General features: G+C 39.7%; 1 protein-coding gene across 2 annotated transcripts in view; it reads left to right on the top strand.

Moving 5' to 3' along the window:
* Window positions 1-21,402, top strand: part of GDA (guanine deaminase) — a 227,440-nt gene that overhangs the window by 199,180 nt on the left and 6,858 nt on the right. For both annotated transcript variants that reach the window (XM_019650670.1, XM_019650669.1), the window contains 7 exons: window positions 1,660-1,765; window positions 3,146-3,173; window positions 4,351-4,458; window positions 7,026-7,133; window positions 9,099-9,196; window positions 11,512-11,579; window positions 18,736-18,882. In XM_019650670.1, the coding sequence (XP_019506215.1) occupies window positions 1,660-1,765; window positions 3,146-3,173; window positions 4,351-4,458; window positions 7,026-7,133; window positions 9,099-9,196; window positions 11,512-11,579; window positions 18,736-18,882 (663 nt within the window). The remainder of the gene's footprint in view (window positions 1-1,659; window positions 1,766-3,145; window positions 3,174-4,350; window positions 4,459-7,025; window positions 7,134-9,098; window positions 9,197-11,511; window positions 11,580-18,735; window positions 18,883-21,402) is intronic.

Raw genomic sequence — 21,402 nt, 5'->3', positions numbered from 1 at the left:
TTAGCTCAGCTCAGCATGCAAATAGCCTTCTGAGATAGTTGTTAGTGTCCTCATGTTACAGATGGATAAACTGATGCTCAGAGAGGTTATGTAACATGCCCCAGGGACAAAGCTAGTAAGCAGCACTGGGTCTTGATTTAGGTTGATGATTCTAAACCTTGTACCCAATAGAGTGTCTAGCACAGAGCAGGTGATCAGTAAATGCTGTTGGCTGATGTACTGACGCTACTGCTTACTGACCAAGGCAGTTTATGCCAAAGGCCTGAAGGGTGACACTGAAAATAACTATTGTCGTTTTTGGAGGAGACAGAGAGAGCCCACAACTGGATCATCTGGGAAGACTTCGTGGAAGGGATCTTAAAACTAGGCTTTGAAGGGAAGATAAAATAGGGAGCGAGGAAAATGTCCTTCAGACAGGGAAAATGACATGGACAGAGGGATGGGGACAGGAGTGTCTGTGGTAGCACGGGAAGCAGGGAGCTGAGAAGCTGAAGCTGGAGAACAGGACTCATTGCATGGGGTGGGGAGTCAGAGGGAGGAGGCAGGTGGGATGGTTCAGACTGTGGAGAGATTTGCATATCCATCAAAACCTCAATAAAAAATTTGAGCCCTGTGAGGTATGTGATGAAGTTGGTGCTTTAAGGAAGAGTTATCTGATGGCCAGTTATTAAAATGAATTATAGGGAAAGAGAGAGGCAGAAAGACTTCTGAAAGATTCTTATGACAGAGGTGGAGACTGGGGGGAAAAAATTAACACTGCCCAGTGTAGATTCAACTTTCTAGCTGCAATAGAATTCCTGTAGCACCTCTAAGGAGGACTAGGTTTTCTTTAGTGCTGAGAGCTGCTAGTAGGACTAAATAAAATTCTTCCCAGAAAATAATATTGGGATTGCTACAGTTAAGAATAAGTATCTATTCTAAGCTTTCTGTGCCAGACACTTGATATACATTACTGGGTATATTTCTCGTAACCCTGCGCATAGCGGAGGACACTGGCCACATACAGGTTTCGACCTTCAACAAATAATGTCCACCATCTAGAAGTAATCAGAGGAATAAGGAGTCCAATCCAACCAAGTCTGTCGAACTCCAGGGCCCATTTTCTTATCACTAGACCATGCTACTTCACCTGTAGAACAGAGGAAGAGTATCGAGAGGGACTCTATCCATGGAACAGTGGGAGAGTAGGAAACAGCAGGGAGATTGTGAGTTGTGGGAAAGATGAGAAGGAAGAAAGAAGAAACAAGGTGTAGATATGTCGAGGTCTGATAGAGTGTTTACCAGGACTCAGGCTGTCCCCTCTCTTTGCATGCAATAGAATGGAAACAAGGATAGTTATGATGAGTAAAAATACAGACAAATTGTATTAGCAAAGGGAAAAGCTGAAAAATCAGTAAAAAACACTTAATTATTACCTGGCCAGCCTGGGAGTTAGGGTGGGGGAGGTAGTGGTTGAAGTGATGGAAAAATATTTACTACTTAGGGAATTTAGCGGGGTTTCATTGTTACTGTTCTTAAGTGGTGTGATGATGGATAATCTTTCACATTCTCACTTATGTTTTCATAATGATTTTATTTAAACATGTTTTTAAAAGGCTCAGAAAAGGTACTGTGTGGAAAAGAAACATGACTTGAGATGCTTTTTGTTGTGCCTCACAGATAAATTTGGGCAGCGGGCGTTTGTGGGCAAAGTGTGCATGGACCTGAATAACACTGTCCCAGAATACAAGGAAACCACTGAGGAGTCAATCAGTGAAACGCAGAGGTATGTTTGCCTTGATTTGTCTTGTGGATGGTGCCTCTGCTGCACCGATGGCGTTGGAGATGCAGGGAGGTTCATCTCTGAATCAGGTGAGATGTACACATATGTCACGGTGTGGGTTTGCCCAACTTTGTGAAAGTTACCTGGTCCTAAAAAAATGCATGCCAATACTATATTTGTATATCAAATTATATGTTTAAAGCCTCTGGGAGCTTGTGATAAGAGTCCTAGGGTAACCCCTTTGTAAAATGATGGATTTTTTTTTAAAGTAAATGATTTATGCTCTCCCTCCCTTTTATTATAAATCTGGGCTTCTCCAGATCAGTAGGTTGCATTTGCTTTAAGTATGTGTGGCCTGCTCACTAAATTACAGTTAACTCTTGCACAGCCTGGGTTTGAGCTTTTTATCTTACGTTGGGGTACTCTACTGATCCTATAAGTACTTGTCCTACATTTCTTGAATGGTTTTTCCATGGTGCTATGAGGATTTGACAAGGAACTGTGTTGCATGTCACTCGACATTCAAAAGATATATGTAGAAGAAATTTCTTTAGATTTAAATCTTGCTCAAGACCAAACATCTCCTGATGCAAATTTTAGAAGTCCGACTTTTCTTTAGTCCTCAGGCCTCTTTCACCTTAAGTGTGTCATCTGAAAAGGGTGGCTTAGGGGCTGCTGTGTGCTCCCAGACAGTCAGCATGGACTATCTGCTCTACTTTTCTACCAATTTGTGTGTATGGTCAGAGTAAACCTTAATTTACATTTGATTCTGAAACAAAAGAATACCAGAAGGCAGGAAGCTACAGCTAGTCAATACTTCCAGCCAGGGCAGAATTAGCCATTTCCTAGGCCATAGAGACAGCACCAATCTTACAGGTAGAATTGGTAAGACCACCACCTGCCATCACCGGGCCCTTTCACAGCCACCTCATTCCATCATCCAGGCCCACTGGGACTCTGCTTTTGGTAATAAGTGATGGTCTTGTGTGAGCAAGTAGCTTTCACTTGAGATAAATTTGGAGCCCCATGGCCTCTGAATCCCTCTGAGTGCACAGACCAGGACTCAGGAGCATAACATAGTGCAATCTTCCCCCAAACAGAGCTTAAGCTTGAGTGCTGCAGGAATACATGTACATAGCCCAGCTGATATTAGATGACAAAATTGCATTTCCCTGTGATTTTGCACTCTCTCTCTCTGGCTGCAAATAAGAAAGCAGAGTAATTACTACTTGTTAATCTTTAATTAGTAGTGGTGAAACATGTGCAGTGTTAGAAATGTTTGCATGAAAAGTAGGGCATGGAAGGATCGTGTTTTCACCCTTTCAAAAATTTTACTTGAAAATGCCGACGTTTCCTAACTTCCCATCTGTTTCTTTGTTTCAGATTTGTGTCAGAAATGATCCAAAAGAACGTAAGTAAACTTGTCCCCGACTTGTTTTGGGATTGCCTTTGTCTTAGTTGTAGGGTTTGGTATTAAGGTGTTTGGCAGAGATTAATCTGTGGACATTTGGCTTATTCCATGCACGCAGAAGTATTTTCCTAGAGCCTTAACTTGTTTTCGCAGTGGACCTGTCAACTCGGCTCAGTGAGGTCAGGCATGTTTTGCTTTCTCAGTGGTTTTCTCTTCCTCTCCTCCGGCACCTTCTCGTTTCACAGGATGGGTCTCTGGGGAGGTTGGGGAGGGCTTCATGGATCTGGACAGATTGGTGGCAATTGGAAATGGAGGCACTGTTTGTTGGCGACGTTAATATTGACTCTGGCCTCTTGTACTCCCTGATCTGGTATGACACACAGGTACTGTCCAGCCCTGATGACCCCGCCACAGGCTGCTTTGGTCCATCTATTTGTGCATGTCACAGGGCCTACAGGCACTCAGCCAGCCCTGGGGTTGGTGAGCCTGTGGAGGCGGGGCTGTGTCCTGCCACGATCCCCAGCAGGCTGCTTGGTGGCTCCATGGTACAATCTCTTAGATTGGCAAGCCAAACCCTTCCCTTCCCATCTTTTGAGATCTGATCGGAAACCATAGGAAACCTCAGAATTTCTTTCAATCTAATCTTGGGAGACCTAGGTGGAGCTTTCTGGATCCTTAGTCTCACCATCCCTCTATGAATTCTTCTTTCCTGCTTGGCCCTTCACCTTGGATGATTTCAGGGCAAAATTCTGCAACTACACAGTTCTCCAGCAAACTGCCTCAAGATCTAGAAAGTAGAAGAGGCCACCACCTCACTTTTAGTCTCCCCAGCACCCTCCTTTAAAACTTCTCGTTCTCCCTCTCAATTCTCTTCATAAAGGCCCCTCCAATGAGAGTAGGCCTCATCTGAGCCTTCACATGGTTGTAAAGCAGAGAGTGGCTATCATTTGGCATAAGATCTTCTTCCACTGAACTTGTGCTACAGAGCGTACTCTCCTGTGTGCTCAGCCATGAGCCATTTCCATGAAACCCAGCACTTCTCCCCACTCTTGGAAACGGGGACTATCCCCAGAAATGAAAACATAAAATCATCTTCTTGTATGACATGCACTTGGAGGTATGCTGTACATTCATGATATCCATAGTTTCCTTATCAACTGTTTTTTATTATTTCCAGTATTCTAGAGTGAAGCCCATAGTGACACCACGTTTTTCCCTTTCCTGCTCTGAGACTTTGATGTGTGAACTTGGAAAGATCGCGAAGACCCATGATTTGCACATTCAGGTGGGTAGTTTTCTCCTGTTTGTGCCTCTGTCCAGACCTGCAAGACTTCCCAGTACCCTAAATTCTGGCAGTAATTTCTAGTTCTTCTACTGAGATCTCCTAGTTGTATAGCATCATGAGACAGGGAGGGCCCTTACAGGCATCACCTAGGTCCAGTTCATGAGTTTTTTAGGTAAGAAACCTAAAGTTCTTTTTACTCTCAGTTGTCTCTGATCAGGCTTGGAGAGATCAGGGCAGCGTAAGTAACCAAATAAGATCAGTGACAAACTGGGGACCTGTTCTCCATAGGGTACATTTAATGTATTTCTTTCCTACTTCTCTTTTATTTGATATTTGCTCAGCCTTCTAGTCCTTCGTTTTTGAAGGAACCACCTATTATTTGAAAAGCAATAAGAACCTAGTTTCCACTTTTACAAAATGCATTTAAAAGCCCTTTTGTTCCAAGTTTCTTAATTTAAAATCAGGAACAAAAAAGTATATCTTACTTTGTCATTAAGCAGTTGCAATTTAGGGATGAAACACTTTTTAAAGCTTCCAGCTGGGTTAAAATTGGGAGTTGGAAGCTCCCCTCCCCCCATCCAAGCTTTATTAAGTACCGCACTAAAATTTCCCCTCTTAAGAGTTGACTATCTTATAACAAAGGGCAAGTCGGGAGACGGGTAACACATTGATTCTTTATCATTTGTAAGGTGGAGGCTGTTTTTATTTTAAAGATTTATCTTGTTAGGGCTCATTAACTATTCTCATCTTTTGCTCTTTTCTTTTCTTTCTTTCTTTGCAGTGTGATATTTAAATTTTTGATTCAATCCCACACAATTGTAGCAGAGGAAAAAGTTTTCCTCGACCTTCTTAGGGTCACTGTCTGCGTCTGAAAACTGAAATGCCAAAAATAGATTAACAGGAACAAAGCATGCAAATATATTTAATGTCAATTTTGCATGACACAGGAGCCTTCATACAGAAATGAAAACCCGGACAAACAGTTAGACCTGAGTATGTTTCCTGGGTTGGATGAGGAGTCCACAATCGTGGAGGAATATGATAGGTTAAGGAATATGAGGTCAGCATAGTAACTGGGGGAAATTTGGCAAGGCCTGTTTGTTTGGATTCTTCTGGACGTCCCTTTGACTTCAGAGATAAGGATGCCCCTTATTTCTAAGTATAGGGCAGACACCTCTCACATGTGGGTTTTATGATCTGTTTTAAGGGAGAAGGGAGGGGGTAATGTCAGAGTGACCTTCCTGATTCTGTCATTTTCTCAAACTCCTTCAGCTTAATATAGCATACATTCGATATGCCAAGATGCCATATTTTGGGATAGTATGTCGTGAACCCCATGAACACACAACAAAATCAAGTATATCCTTGCTGTGGGTGGATGTGTGTATGTGAATTTACCCAAATTTATCAAAATGACATAATCATCTGGTTTTCCTTTCTTCTCTTCTGATGCCCATGTGTTTCTTCAGTGGTCTGGGATTTCCTCAAGGCCAGGGATAGAGCTCATCCTGGAACACTCTGTTTTTAGAACATTGCTATTTTCCCTCTCATGGGGAGAGGGAACCAGCGTTGCCGTTTTTTGGAAATGGTAACTTGCTCATGAGTTATTTCCCATAATATATATTTACCACCAGTGGTCTGAAATGATTTTTATTTTAGGCGAGGGATTGGTCTCCTTAAGTGTTGTGTCTCAAAAACGCTTTATGCCTTCTCTCCTTTTGTGGTGCCCTGGAGAAAGGTTGGTGTGGGGGCCCGGCCTCACTTGTTTTGCTTGAATGTGGATTCTTATGGGCTTCTTGGTGACTGCAGGATTGTCTTGCTCAGTTATTTTCAAACTGTTGTCTGCAGAAGAGCTCATTCTGGGAGCCAAAAAGGGGGGACAGAATGGGGACGGGGCCCCAGAGTCCCAACTCTGCTTCCTCCTGAGAGGCAATTTGTTTATGCCTTTTGCATACTGGATTTCTATCAATTTTTATCAGAATAACATTTCCAAAGTTAAAATAACTTGGAAAATCACTCATCTAGCCCAACCCTTTTATTTGAGAGATAAGAAAATAGAGCCCCAAAGGAAAGAATTAATTTGCCCTAGGACACCTATATAGGGTCAGAACTTGAGCTAAAATTCAGCTCTTTATTCAAATTCCAGTTTTCTTATGAATGAACCATGCTATCTGTTCTTTTGATGTCCCCTGAACTCTTTTCTTAAACAGCCACCAGAGGAGATAGGTGGCCATAACTAGCTAGACTCTTAACTCTTCAAGGAATACTTTTGATTTTTGTTCTTGGTATAGTTTGGAATTTGAAAAGACTTTTTTTGGAAGAGCATTACATGGGTTAGAACATTACATGTTTGTGTAATTACCTATTCATAGTTTCTTTGTCATATATATGTTATATACATGATATAGAATTGTTTTAAATAAAACACATGTACAACCTTCATTGTCTTTCTATGTGGCCCCTCGCTTAGGCAAGTAGAAACCATCCATTTCATTTGGGGGTAGGAAGTTTAATTTCTAATGGCATTTTACATTAAAAAATTGAAAATATTATTTCTTTCTTTGTAGAGTCATATAAGTGAAACTCCTGATGAAGTTGAAGCTGTGAAAAACTTATACCCTGATTATAAACACTATACAGATGTGTATGATAAAAACAATCTTCTGACAAATAAGGTAAATGGTGTATCATAACATAATCTGTGTGAAGCAGGGCATATATATCTAAATTTTAAAATCTCAGGAGGAATCTTCAAACTTCTATGACGTGTGCACTCCGAGTGTGCAGGTGAGTGTGTGTGTACATAGTAAAAAGGGGCCTGAAGTTTCAGCCCAGTAAATACATGTAATGGCTTCATTGAGTGGGGGCGGGGGGAAGCCATTTGGGGCAGGACATTTTGAAGTGTCTATTAGAATGTAAATGTGCATTCCTTTGAGTTAGCAGATCATTCCTAAGGATCCATCCTGTTAGGAATACGAATAGGAATGTTAATTATACACCAAAATTAAAAATGGGCTGTTGTGAGGGATTTTTAGATTATAGAAAATACAGGATTAGAATTTTATCTAACATTCACAAAGAATGAGGCACCCAGGCTTACAAGGAAGAATGTTTGTACAAAAGTGTTTGATGTGTGTGTGTGAGTATATGTGTGGGTGCATGCTTCCCTAGAAAAAAATTGTCTAGAAGACACACACTGAATGTTAAAAGCGATTCTTCCTGAGGGAAAAAGCAGCAGGACTTTTTACTTTTTATTTTTAGACACTCTGAGATTGCTTTTTAAAAGAAATGAGTATGTATTATTTTTATAATTAAACAATTTTCAGTTAATTAAAATTAATATGAGTGAGGAGAGACCTCATTAGAAAAATATTCCCCTTGGCCTTGGCCTTCAATGAAATGTACAAACTACATGGAGAATTTAACGGCTGCAGCCAATAAATTCTTAAGGACAATGTGAATGGAGATGTGAATATGACTAATTTGAAAGGTTAATATTCTGCATAAATCTTGTAAATGCTACACCTTAATCTTCATCCTTCATTACATATATTTCCATACAATTAATAAATTAACCTTCAATTTGCATGTTAATTTCATTTGCACAGAGGTTAGGAAAATTATAGTTTAATAATAATTCTGTGGCCACTGAACTGTGCTCCCCAAGGGAGAAAGCAAAAGGGAAAAACAATTCTGAAAAAGTCTTATTCAGGGAAATGCACAAATATTACCAAGACTAAAAAGTAAGAGAAGTTTCTTTTGTGTGCAGTTGCCTGCCTTCTTGGATCAGTTTTACCTTTTGAATTCATGCTTATAAGGTATTACATTTCCTGGGGCAGCTGGTTAGCTCAGTTGGTTAGAGCGCAGTGCTGATAACACCGAGGTTGCCAGTTCGATCCCCACATGGGCCACTGAGCTGCACCCTCCACAAATATTATTGATTGAAACAACTACTTGACTTGGAGCTGATGGTTCCTGGAAAAAGACACACTGTTCCCTAGTAAAATAAATACATACATACATAAATAAATAAATGAAAAAAGATATTACATTTCCTAATTTTTTATGAAAATGTAATTATAGGTGATGAAATAACTAAAGTGTGTTTGGTTATATGTACCAAGATCATTGGTGCCTATATCTAACTAGGAACAGAAACAAAGAACAACTCTTTCTAGGATCATTCCCATAGCTTCTGTGTACTGAGAGATGAAAGCTTACTTCTAGAAAGTTCTGATTAGAATAGGAACAAGCACAGCCCCACCAGTTGCTCCCTAGACTTCAAAAAGAAAGTAACTTGGTTATTTTCTAAAGTGAAGATGAAGGAATCATAATATGTTCAAACTGGATGGATATCCTGTGCTGTAGATCACCTGTACCAACCCTCCTGATTTTATAGATTAAAACAAGAAAAAGGTAAGATCTACAAATTTGCTGAGACTTTTGTGACTCAATGTTTTTACAGGCCTTTTTGAAATGTGACTTGTACAGAGTGATTTATACAGGTAATCATAAATGTTCTTGTGAGGATGCTAACAGACAAGTCACAACTTCTATCTGTACTGATAATGTCTCGTGAGTGAAGACCAACTTTAGCCTTTTTAAGTTGTAAACTCCACATAGGACTCTCTTCTCTCCAGACAGTGATGGCGCATGGCTGCCACCTTTCCTCAGAAGAACTGGATATATTCAAGGACCGAGGAGCATCGATCTCACATTGTCCCACTTCTAACTTATCGTAAGTCAGCAATCATTGATTGATAGATTATGAACGTCTGGGTTACAAATTTGCAGCCAAATACTTTTGTTTTCTCCATCATTCCTCCAGTATCTCTCTTCTATAGTTATGTTTGACTGGGATGGGGCTAGATAGACAGATGTGCCACCTGTGCTGTAGTGGGGAGAAAGAGAGTACTTAACAGGACATTTTTTGCCGAGTATGCATTTGAAGAGAACCACATCTCTTAAAATGTCTGAGTTTGCACAAAACAGGGAACTGGAAATACAATAGAAAGAGTTCAAAACCAATAGCATTCAGAATTTACAGCAAAGGACTGACGGCACATACGTCAGCCAGGTGTTCCAGGGAGAGGCTGCTGACTTCCCATTGCTTTGTGTTGTACACACACTAGAAACATGCAAACTAGTAGAAATGATGCAGCGCTACTGGAAGCCAACACCCTATGCATATGTCACACCGCTGGGTCTGACAGGATGCCAGTTAGTATGGGAGGGACCTTGTCCTGTTGTAGCTCACCAGAATGCACAAGCTTTATGTATAACTGATTCTTAACGTTTTGAAAGGCTATATATATATATACGTTAAGTAAATCAGGCGAAAGTTACGGCTTGTGTCTTCAGAAATAAACCCATAAATATAAACATGCTGCATCTAATTTCAGGGAATTCATAGGTTCCATGATGCTAGGTGAAGGATCCGTGCTCCAGGATGAGATACAGAAAGGAGCTTTCATTTCTGGTGCCAGTCAACCCAGAGTGGAGCTCCTACCTCTCAGAGGCAGATTGGGATGGATCGTTCATATATTCATCCAACAGATTTATTTAGCTCTGCTAGAATGCTAGTGTTTTTGAGGGTTACTTTGTGTTCTCTTGTTTTGAGTTCTTGCACAAGCAGTTCATAAGACAAGGATTCACATACAAGGAGTTTATTTGGGAGGCACTCTCAGGAAATACGTTTAGGGGGTGAGACAGAGAAGGGAAGGAAGTTAGTAAAGAATGCATCATTAGCCGAGGTACCACTGTGGGTTCCTGGGACTTAATCCTTCTGGAGAACTCAGGGAGTCAGTGTATGAAGCAGCCTTCAATGTCATCCTGCCCAAGGGGTCGGGGAGCTGGGGTAGTTACACCCAAACACCCACTAGTTATTGGTGGAGGATTGCTGGGTGAGGGTGAAGAAGGCATTGATTCCCTGGAGCCCCCGACCTTCCCCAAACAAGGGCAGAGCAGGCTCGAGCAGCTGAGAGCCCCAGGTAAAGAAGTGGAGGTCCTGGCAGTTCGAAGTATAAGGACGTTGCGAATGAAAAAGTGATGTGGCGGTCTGGGAAAGGCACAAGAGCCACAGTGGTTTGTTTCTGGAGGGTTTTAAAAGGTTCCAGAGGCTTCTAGTTTTCAGACAGATTGGTCACACGTGACCAGGGGTCTTGCCTATGTACAGTTTAGTGACCTTAATTATAGTGTCACGGCCAGGCAGGGGAAGGATTTCACATTTCTTAGGTTAGTTACACAACATCCAAATTAAAATATGATCCAGTTTTGCAAATTGAGGTTTGAAGTTAAATTTATTTATGGATACGTTTCTGTTTAAATGGTCACTGCTATTCTTTCTTCAACAACTTTGAGAGATTTACTGCATGTATGTTGGGGCTTTAAAAATTATAGCTATGTGCGCTTTTGAGCAGACCTCTTTGACCCTTGTACCTTCTCAGGATTGCTTTAGTTTTGTTTCTTTAGAAAGGGGGTGCATCTGTTAAGCTCAGAGTCATGAGGTCCAGAATTCTGCTCAGGAACCATCTCTCCTAGTGGCTGCTGTCCTCAGTGGCAGCATTTGAATTCAGGCCCTGACTCCCCAGTCTGCACCCCCTTTTTTAGTTATACCCCATTTTTGGATCTTGCACATAGCTAGTTATTCAGGGTAACAGATTGTTGCAAATTGAGTGGAAAGGCAATGGTTTATAATTTTTACATCTTAACGTAGAAGAATGGGTTGGTTAAAAAATATATTAAAGACTGATGTACCAGATTTAATTTCTTCATTCATTTTTCCTTACAAATGGTTCCCTGCTTTTCCTTCTCATTCTTGCTTCTTTGTATCCTGCTATGATTAACCTGAGCCCAAGGACTCTAGCTCCTTTATGATCCCTTATGTACTCCAGGACGCAGATGGTCTGAGTGGACGAACGTGTTTGTGGCAACATTAGAGCTGATGTAAAGGGAAACACCATTTTCAGTGGCATCACCATCTTTACTGTTAGCGTTTTTCTCTTGTGGGAACCACAGAGGTCTCCTTGTTCTGACCATCTCCTCTTCCAACAGGCTCAGCAGCGGCTTTCTCAACGTGTTGGAAGTCCTGAAACATGAAGTGAAAGTGGGGCTGGGTACAGGTCAGTCGTTTGCCATTTGGAGCCACAGCAAGGCGATTGATTAAGTGCATAACGTTTAACGTGACTCATTTTCAGATTACAGTTCTGTGTTAAAAAGATGTTTAGTTTTATTATCTGGTAGTAATATCTAGAGCTAATAAAATAATGTGTTTGGAAGCCGTAGGAAGATGTATGCAAAGGAAGACATTTTGATGTCCCTAACCTGAAAGCTTTTAACCATGTTTACTTTTCAGACTAGGCTATGAAGGATAAGTCCTTCTAAAGTGTTTTAGAGTTTCTTTATAAAAAGTCCTTGATTTTTTCCCCCCCTTTTGTTTTGTCCTTCTGGCTAGGCTTTCATAGTTTGGATTTGTGTCTTTTTAGTCCTCAATAACTGTGTGATCACAAACACTTTCTCAAAAGAAAACAATTTGACCTTGCTGTAGTGAGCACAAATTCAATCCATGCCAGCACTCAGAACTCTGAGTTATGTGAAGAACTTGCTTTGCTTTTAAGCAGTGTTGAACAAAATGAGATTCCATTCCCACGGGCAGTCGGATGTTTGCTAGGCTGAAGGACGTTCTCTGTGGCTTTAGAATTAGTGATGTCTCTTTTTTCACAGTGCATTTTAATTGTTTTCCCTGAGTGTGGGCCGTGCTACTCACTTGAAAGTGTGCGTCATGTCCAAATGTCTGGGCATATCCACTGTGAGCCTGTGTGAATGAACTAAAAAAAAAAAGAAAAAAATGGGTGTGAGTCACAAGGACTTGTTTTCTGTTCTTGATGCATTTGTCTTCCTGATATTTAAAAGCATCAGGATGTTTGCATGTTGACTGATGGTTTTCATCATTTTCTGCAATAATTCAAGTCACTGTTAATCTTATACCAAGCAATTCATTGGTAAGATGCACAATAACACAAAGAGATTTGTTAATGTTTTTAAAATATGTGTAATACCTGGATATGGTCACAGGTGTTAAGGCTGAAAAGCAGTTATTTCACCTTCACAGAAAAGCATTAATGGATAAGAAAAAATGGCCAGGGGTTTTTGTTACATGCTATAGTCAATTAATGAAAAATTTGGCAGACATGCAAAAATCAGATAGGTATTCTTCCCAAACTTTCTACTTTGGTCTCTGTGATTTAAATTCATCATATGACTTCTAGTTCTTGACTTTGGGTTGTATAGTGATGACCAAAAACAATTAGGTAAAGCTCTGTGACTTAACTAGCTGTAAGACATTGAACAAATGAATTTTTTAAGGCTTCATTTCCTAATTTCCATAACAACAACAATTATAACAATGTCTATCTTACAAGCTTGTTTTTAGGCTTAAATGAAAATAAAAAAATCTGTACGAAGTGGTTAGCACATACCTGGCACATTGTACTAGTCAATAAAAATAGGCTTAAAAGAGAAAGCAATGTTGGTTTAGTGACCAAATGTTTGATTAAATATGGTGTATTTGCTGATTAAGTTGGACGATGCTGTTGAACTTTACATAGTCTCTGTTGCAGTAGCCACCCTATGCTCCACTATTTCTTTTTTATTATTATTATGATATTTTTTTCTTTTCTTTTAATTATTTTTATTATGAAATACACATTTTTTAGAATTAGTGTCAGCTGTACAACACAGTGCAATAGTTATACTTTTTACCCCTCGAAGTGACAACCCTCCTCCCCCAATCCACTGCCCCACTTCCCCCCAATATCATACATATCTACTACAAATCCCTTGACTCTACTCCCACACTATACTCCACGTCCCATGACAATATATATATATATATATATATATATATATTCACTTATAGTTGACATACAGCTCCACTATTTCTTAAACATGACCTTTGTGTATCAACTTGTCCTTTACTTGTAGACTTGAGAAAATTATTTAGCTGGGTGCTATGGACAGAGAGTAGTTTCAAGAGTGGTTCACTTACCATGTGTATAACGAGTGTAGGCAGATCTGGACTCGCTCAAGTGTTAGATAGGGGAAACCCACATGAAGCTTAACAAAAATATTGTAAAACAAGAGAAAGCATTATCAAAAAGAATAAAAGGATGAGCATATTTCTGCAAACAATCTTCAGGATCCAGAAAAAAAGTTCAGAACATTGCCATCACTCTTGGTGTACAAGAAGACATGGCACTCTGAAAAGACCACACCTTGTGATGGAAAAGGAGAGTTTTTAAATGGAAGAAGGACTGAGAGAAGAGCAAACAAATAAACAAAAAAACAAGAAGCAGCATGTAGACTTTCATTCACAACTAGAGGGAGGGCAGGTGCTACAACCACTTTGGAGAATTGTTTGGAAGTTTATTATCAAGTTAAATATACGTGTACATATGAGCCAGTAATTCCATTTTGGGCTATTTACCCAAAATAACGTGAACACTTATGTTTGTTTGCAACAAGAGTTGTGCAGGAATGTTTATACCAGCTTTACTCATAACAGTCCCCCACCCCCAAAGTCCCTCCTCCAATTTAAGGCAAACCCCAAAATACCCTTAGGTGTGTTCTGTATCCCCTCCCTCTTCCAGTATCTTAATAAATTAATTACTTGGGCCGCTGACTGCCCTGCACCATTGTTATGTCTTCCCTACTGGATCATTGCTGTCAGCATATACATATTCTCTAGTGTCTTCGGATCTCTTAGGCAAAGGAATGAAAACAGCCCCTCTCTTAGTCACACACCCCCTCTGGTTCCTGCCCCACCTCTCTACGTCGCCCCTTCACAGCAAAACTGCTTCACAGTGTGGGTCCCATCACTGCTCCCACTTTTTAGGCAAGTTCCATTCCTCCGCCTGCTTCAGGCTGGCTTCTTGCCTCACCCTCCATGGTAACTATCTTTGTCTTTTATCCCCTGGGCTTTTACCACTGTGATCACTTCTGCTGCCAACTCCAGAGGACGCCATTCTGAACACCATATTGGACTCCTGAGTAGTATTCATCATGGTTGACTACTCTCTCCTGTGTCCAAACAGTGAAACCACACTGTTCTCATGTCCCTTTTTCCTCTGTTGCCAGCCCTTCTTTATCTTCTCTGAAGGCCCTTTCTCCTCTACTTGGCCATTCAAAAGCTCTCCTCAGGGCTCACTCCTAGGTTCTCTCCTCTTTTTACTTTATATTGTTCTTAGGAGACTTTATCCACAACCTTGGCTTTATATGATCACATGTATGCGGATGACTCAGGTTTTTATACCCAGCTCAGGCTCCTCTTTGAATTCCAAATCTACGTTTGTTTGTTTGTTTGTTTGTTTGTTTTTAATTTTTATTGGGGAATTGGGGGATGGGAACAGTGCTGGGGAATTGGGGGAAGGGGAACAGACAAGTTGCTGTCCTTTTGTTCTTCAGTCTAGTTGTGGAGGATGTTGCTTCACTGGCCCAAGTTGGCACCATCATTGCGCTCTTCCCTGGTGAGGCAGATCAGTCACCGGCTTCTGGATGGCAGCTCACGGTGGCTGCTGGCTACACACGGTAGCCCATGGCAACCCACTGCAGCAGGGTCTGCAGTCTACGCCGTCGCCAGTGGCTCACAGCAGCCCAGCTCCAGGTTGAGCTGTTGTTCAGCATCTTAGCTGTAGAGGGCAGTGTCACTGGTCCTAATATGTGAGATCTGAACCAGGGCCCTCTGGCATCCCAAGCCAGCTCTTAACACGCCACTCGGCTGGCCCCCAAATCTGCATTTTCAATTGCTTAGTTTCTCCTTCCTCCTTGTCCCTTCCTCCTAGAAACTCCAAAGTTCATTATACCCCCAAACACATTTAAGCCCGGTTCTCTTAAATGGCTCTCCTTTTCAGAGAATTTAGTTTCTCAAAGTAGAAACTTGGTCATTGTCTTCAGGACCTTCTGCCCCCTTACCTCTCCCCCATGTCTGAGCCAGTACAATGCCCAATCTCATGACTTCTTCCTGCTTCCTGAATATATCCTCTTTTTCTATATCAGCCATTACCACCTGATGCAAGCTGCCATTGTTTCTTGCCTGAAGTCCTGCACTAGCTTCCTAATTGGCCTCATAGTCATCCTGAGCCCTTCTAATCACAGTGAAAATTCAACCATTTCACCCGATCCTTCAGTGGGATTTTGAATATGCAAACCTCCTTACAAGGACAACAAAGCGCTCCACCGTGTAATACCATCCACCTCCCAACTTCATCTCACACCACTTTCTCCTCCCCACACTGGCTGTCTCTAAATGCCATCTGAATCACACCCCCTTCTACCAGAAGACCTTTGTGCATCCTGTCCCTCTGCCTGGAATACCTTTTATGCCTCTCTGTACATTGCTGAGTTCTTCTCATTCCTGTCTTAGTTTAAATGTCATTGCCTTAAAGAGGTCTTCTCTGACCATCCCGTCTAAAAAGGCCTCCCACCTCCATCTTCTCTGTCACTAACCAAACACAGTTTAGAGTTAATATTTGTTTTTGATGTCTCTTTTCTTTCTTCTCCACTATATAGTTATGGAGCCCATTAAGTTCTGCTTATGAGTGCTTAAATGAATCAGGCACATAGAAGGTGCTCAGTAAATGACTGTTGATGAATGAATGCATAAGAAATGAACACACGTATAAAATAATATCTTTTTATTGCCCTCTGGCTCAAGTTTTTACTGCTGTATGGTTTATTTGTCCTTAAGTTGACCCTGGTAAGCAAAGGATAGTGCCATTCTCTATCATGCCGGTAGAGGGGCATGGAGTTGGGGATAGATTGTCCGGGAAAATGCATCCATGTTTCTCCACCATTCCCCCATGCGGTTTCTACCCTCTAGTCCTCATTCCCCAGCACTTATGTTACTTAATTGGATTTTTCAGCATCTGTTAAGATAGGTGAAGTTATTCCTATTTGCTGAGAAAATTGAGGTTCACAGGTACTAAGTAACTGACCAAAGGTCAACAAAGCAAACAAGTTCCAGATCCACAGTTTAAAACTAGGTCAGTAAAATGTGATGTTCGTTATTTCTCTTTTGACTCCATCACAATGCCTCTTGTTATATACTAAAGTAGGGATTCTACCTGCATTAAATTGTGTTGCAGAGGCAAGAGAAGGCAGGGTAGGGATCAGGAAGTTGCTATCACAATGGAAATCCCTGGAAGAAAAGCTTGATTAAATACCATGTCTTGTGTGGTCCAGGGTTCATTCTTTGATCTGCACAGTATTGTTCCTTTGTTGGAAGTTACTTTATTAACATAACAACCGAGAGAATATAGGATGATTAAATCATCATTTAAGGCAGCAATATAATAAGACAGCTCAAAATTTTCTCAATAAATTGCATAGCATTGCTTCCTAATCTATTCTTATTCTTTCTACATGGATAGTTTTGATGAGCTATTGAGAAAAATACTACTTTCTGTCCTATTTTACAAAGCCTGTTTTTATAATTTTGTGTATTTAAATCTTCCATATTCACACCATTCTAATGGCATTGCTTTTGTTTTTCCGTTCTTTCCAGTTTTTATCCACATACTTTTAAATATATATTCAACTTTTACATGTTTCCATACCATATTGTGATAACATTTTCATTTTGCCTTTATATTTCACATTTTCTTTGTTCTAACAATAAAGAAAAGGCAGTGGACAAAGTATCTCAAAGCTTAATGTGTGTTATTCCCAAATCTTATTTGTTTTCTTAGTTTAATGCTATGGTAAAATGAAGGTTTACTAGACGGTTACTAAAATGGACTAGTAACTTAAGTAGACGTAATAAAACTGGTTAAGGAAGTGGACGATCCTTAGGCAACACTGTTCTGGTTAAAGAAAAGCATTTTCTGAAAAAAATTTATACAAGTTTATCTAAGGACGTGGAAGATGGTTGAACATAAAATTGAACTGCAAAAAAAGAATGAAATAATTAAACATGAAAAAAATTTGAACTGCAATCTAGGATTATTACTTAATAGGCTATTGTTACTTTTGCAATATATGTAGGCACTTAGAATTATATATCTACTTAGAAATGACAGAAAAAAACCTTAAAATATAAAGTGTATTTTTTTTGCTATACTTTTCCTCTAATAAAACATGCTAACTTACTTGACATTTATTTATACAAACTCATTTAATAACTCCTACATTTGTTCTCGTCGATGGCAATATGTCAAATTAAAGATGATGAGGGACTTTATTTTTTAAATGATTAAAAATCTTATTCCTCATCTAACGATGCTAACATACATATAAAGCTGTCTACATCAGCATTGCTCATTTATTATAATTATTTTCCAGAATATATCAGTTCATTCTAAAAGCTCTTTTGCTAAAATTGTCATAAAGAAGTGCCTTTTTAATTCCCAAAGTTCTCATCTGAATTAAAATAGAGGTAGGACAGATTTTTAGAGCATAGAACTGTGAGTTTATTTTAAATCTCATATTATGTTATCTAAATTATCTTTAGAACGAGGCAGACATATTTGACCAATCTCGTGAAAGTTTAGGGAATATTCAGAGATAATAGTTTCTTCTCTTAACTTTATTAACCATTTGTGCATACTGTACTGGGTTGACCTGTGTACCCCTGCCCCCCACCCCTCAAAAGATGTCTACCTGTAACATGTAAACATGACCTTATTTTGAATAAAGGTCTTTGCAGATATCATTAAGATAAGGATCTCAAGATGAAGTCATTCTCAATTGGGGGGGGGCTAATCCAATTATGCATGACTGATGAGAGACACATAAAAACACAGAGGGAAGAAGGCCATGTGAAGATGGAGGCAGATATTTGAGTTCTACTCCACAAGCCAAGGAAAGCCAGGAGCCACCAGAAAATGGAAGAAGCGAGGAAGGAGTCTCTCCCTAGGGCCTTTATAGGGATCATAGCTCTGCCAACACTTTAAAGACTTCTGCCCTCCAAAGCTGAGAGAGAGATGAAATTTCTGCTCTTTTAAGCCACCAAATTTGTGGTAATTTCTTGCAGCATCTCTAGGAAACCAGTATAGGTGTACATTTGATATTCATTGCAGGTTTTGAATTCCTTTCAATGTTAGTCTGTGTCTATTCTGTGTTTATAGATAAAATATTTTCTCTGAAGTATATTAAAGATTAAATATTTGTCACTAAACACACACACACACACACACACACACACACACACACACCCAACTGTATATACTTAATATTCCATTTACCTCATAGAGTTACTGTTTGGCTTTACTTTGTCTACCATAGATGTTGCTGGTGGTTATTCATCTTCCGTGCTTGATGCAATCAGAAGAGCAGTGATGGTTTCTAACATCCTTTCAGTTAATAAGATAAATAAAAAAACCCTCACCCTCAAAGAGGTCTTCAGACTAGCTACTCTTGGAGGCAGCCAAGGTAAATAACCATTTTATTTCTCTCTGTGACAGTGTACAACTGTGCCAATCTGTGTCCTTGGGTGCAGTATGAAGGTATATGTTCGTGGCATCAGCAGGCATCCAGGATTCATGGCTGTTGCATCTCACATAGCATACCCAAAACTGAGCAAGTCAAGTACATGTTCAAGCATGTGGTGGAGGCATCATTCTTTCAGCAAGCTCTCTGTCTTTGGCAGAAGAGATGTTCAATATAGAATTATTGTATTAATTGTTTTAATGGATATTTGCATTGGTCACATGCATGACAAATTTTTTAAATAATCAGTTTTCCATTGAGTCAAGTAACATGGTGTCTATTGGCCTGAGCCATGATGATGATGATGATGATGATGATGGTGATGATGATGATAGTGAAACTAATAGCCAAGCCAAGACTTACTGAGTTCTTACCATGTGATAGGCACTATGCAACATGCTTTATGTATGTTGTTACTCACAACCACTATTATTAATTCCTTTTTACCAATATGGTACCTGAGGGAGGCTTACATAGCTGTCAAGCTGTAGAGTGCCATGAAATCAGAAAATCTGTTGCCAGTGTGCAGGTTCTTATCCCTCCACTGTGATATCTTCCTGTCTGAATCCGAGCCTAGACTATGCATTTTGTTTATATATTTCAGTACACTGATTATCCAAGTATCTTTAAATGGAGAAAGATGTAAAGTTGTAGCTGTTTGATATGCAAATATTGTTCATGAGCTTTTCCCAGTTCACGCATGTGGCTGTATTTTTATGGAAAAAATAGAAATTGGTAATTGTATTGCTTTCAGTCACTTTAGTATTGTGGTATAATCTGGATGGATGATAGTGAACAAAGCATGAAACCTTAGGTAGCCAGTGAGAAATAAAATTATAGATACAGTGACAGGTTTTTGATAGATTTATGATAGATAACCTGAGTCTTAGAAATGGAGGATGATGGAGACCAAGAGTAACCTGGGAAGAGAAACTTCCTGCATCTTCTTTGAATATTTTGGGCTATGATGAATGCCATAAAGAATCTTTCAAGAAAAACAAATAGAGGTCATGCTCTTTGCATTTCCCTAAGTCTTAGGATTTCATTTAAAGTTCCACATTTTGAATCACCCATTCTTTTAACAAGTGTGACATTCCCCATCTCCATCCCCACTGTGTTTGTGCATCTGAGTCCAAGCAGTTGGCCAACCATTTTATTTTCATGGTGCAAATGAGTTGTATTTAAATAGTGTTTGTTTGTTTGTTTTTTATTCTAGACTCTCTCTGAGTTGCTTCATCCTGTGACTGATCAAGCTGGCATGGGGTGCTTACCAAATCATTTCTACCTTGTTGTATAGCTTTCAAATCTATTTTCTGGGTCTCTGGGCTTACTGTTATGGAATTTCTTCTCCTTAACTTGTGTCTCTACAAGAACCTGAGTGCAATGAGATGAATGGATCCCTGTTTAAAGTGTGACATCTTCCCAGCTTGCCATGGCCTTTATATTCGCCATGTGCATAAACCACCTTCACAGAGCCAACATTTGCTCTAAAGGCAGCAAAACTGTGTTTCCTAAAATGCATTGGAGTTGCTTACCAGCCCAGCTGGGCCTCTCTGCAATAATCTGAATTTAGATCAATTTACAAATTCACTAAAAGCAATTGTGTCTTTTTTGGTGAATTCATGCCTGAACTCTCCAGGTTCTAACAAATAGCTCTATTAGTTTATATATATTACCAAACTCTGGCAAATGAACCTGGTTATCTGGTAAACACACAAGTTTATGTTGAATACAGTAATTAAAAACTCACATTTGCCATGCTTCTTTGTCAAGGGCAAAAGGAAGTAGAGTGTAATCAGTGAAGGAGGAGAGAATTTCCAGTTATTTTCTATTACAGTCATTCCTTCCCCACACAATTAGTAGAAGTCACCTAACTGCTTTTAACACTTCTAATAATTTTTGCACCTGTCTTTCTATAAGAATTCTTTAGCTAAAAAAGCTTTCTTTTCTGAGAATAAAAGAGATACCCTTTAAATAACCTCTTTAGAACAAGTGGAATTTCTAAGTCAGTGCTTAGAGCGTTGCCAGAAGAGTTCTGGATATCCATACATAAAAATATAATAGAACAGATAGTGCCTAACAGGGATATGCAATCCAATATTTTCATATTGGACTATGTCCTGACAGTGATAGAATAAAACAAACACATGTAAAAATCCACAAAAATACTGCTGCCTTCCAGTTGACTCTCCTTTTATGCATGCTTCCATTTAGTACCTCAGTGGTGTACACTTTACTCAAATTACAGGCTTTAAGGAGCTTTTGATTTAATACCCTCATTGATCTGGAAAACCAACTACCGCCATCTTTTGAAACTAAACCATAAAAATGAAAGATGTTCTTTCTCGGCATCCAGTATTCATGAAACATGAATTCTAGCTCTGAGATGGATCGAGTCAATGGACATTATTGACCTGTGTCCTATTTTAGAAAACCATTTTTTTCTAACAACCAGAAAAATCT

Source organism: Hipposideros armiger, unplaced genomic scaffold (genome assembly GCF_001890085.2).
Source record: "Hipposideros armiger isolate ML-2016 unplaced genomic scaffold, ASM189008v1 scaffold_144, whole genome shotgun sequence".
NCBI classification, from domain to species: Eukaryota; Metazoa; Chordata; class Mammalia; order Chiroptera; family Hipposideridae; genus Hipposideros; species Hipposideros armiger.
The sequence above is the reverse complement of the archived record's forward strand: the minus strand, read 5'-3'. Positions and strand labels throughout refer to the sequence as shown.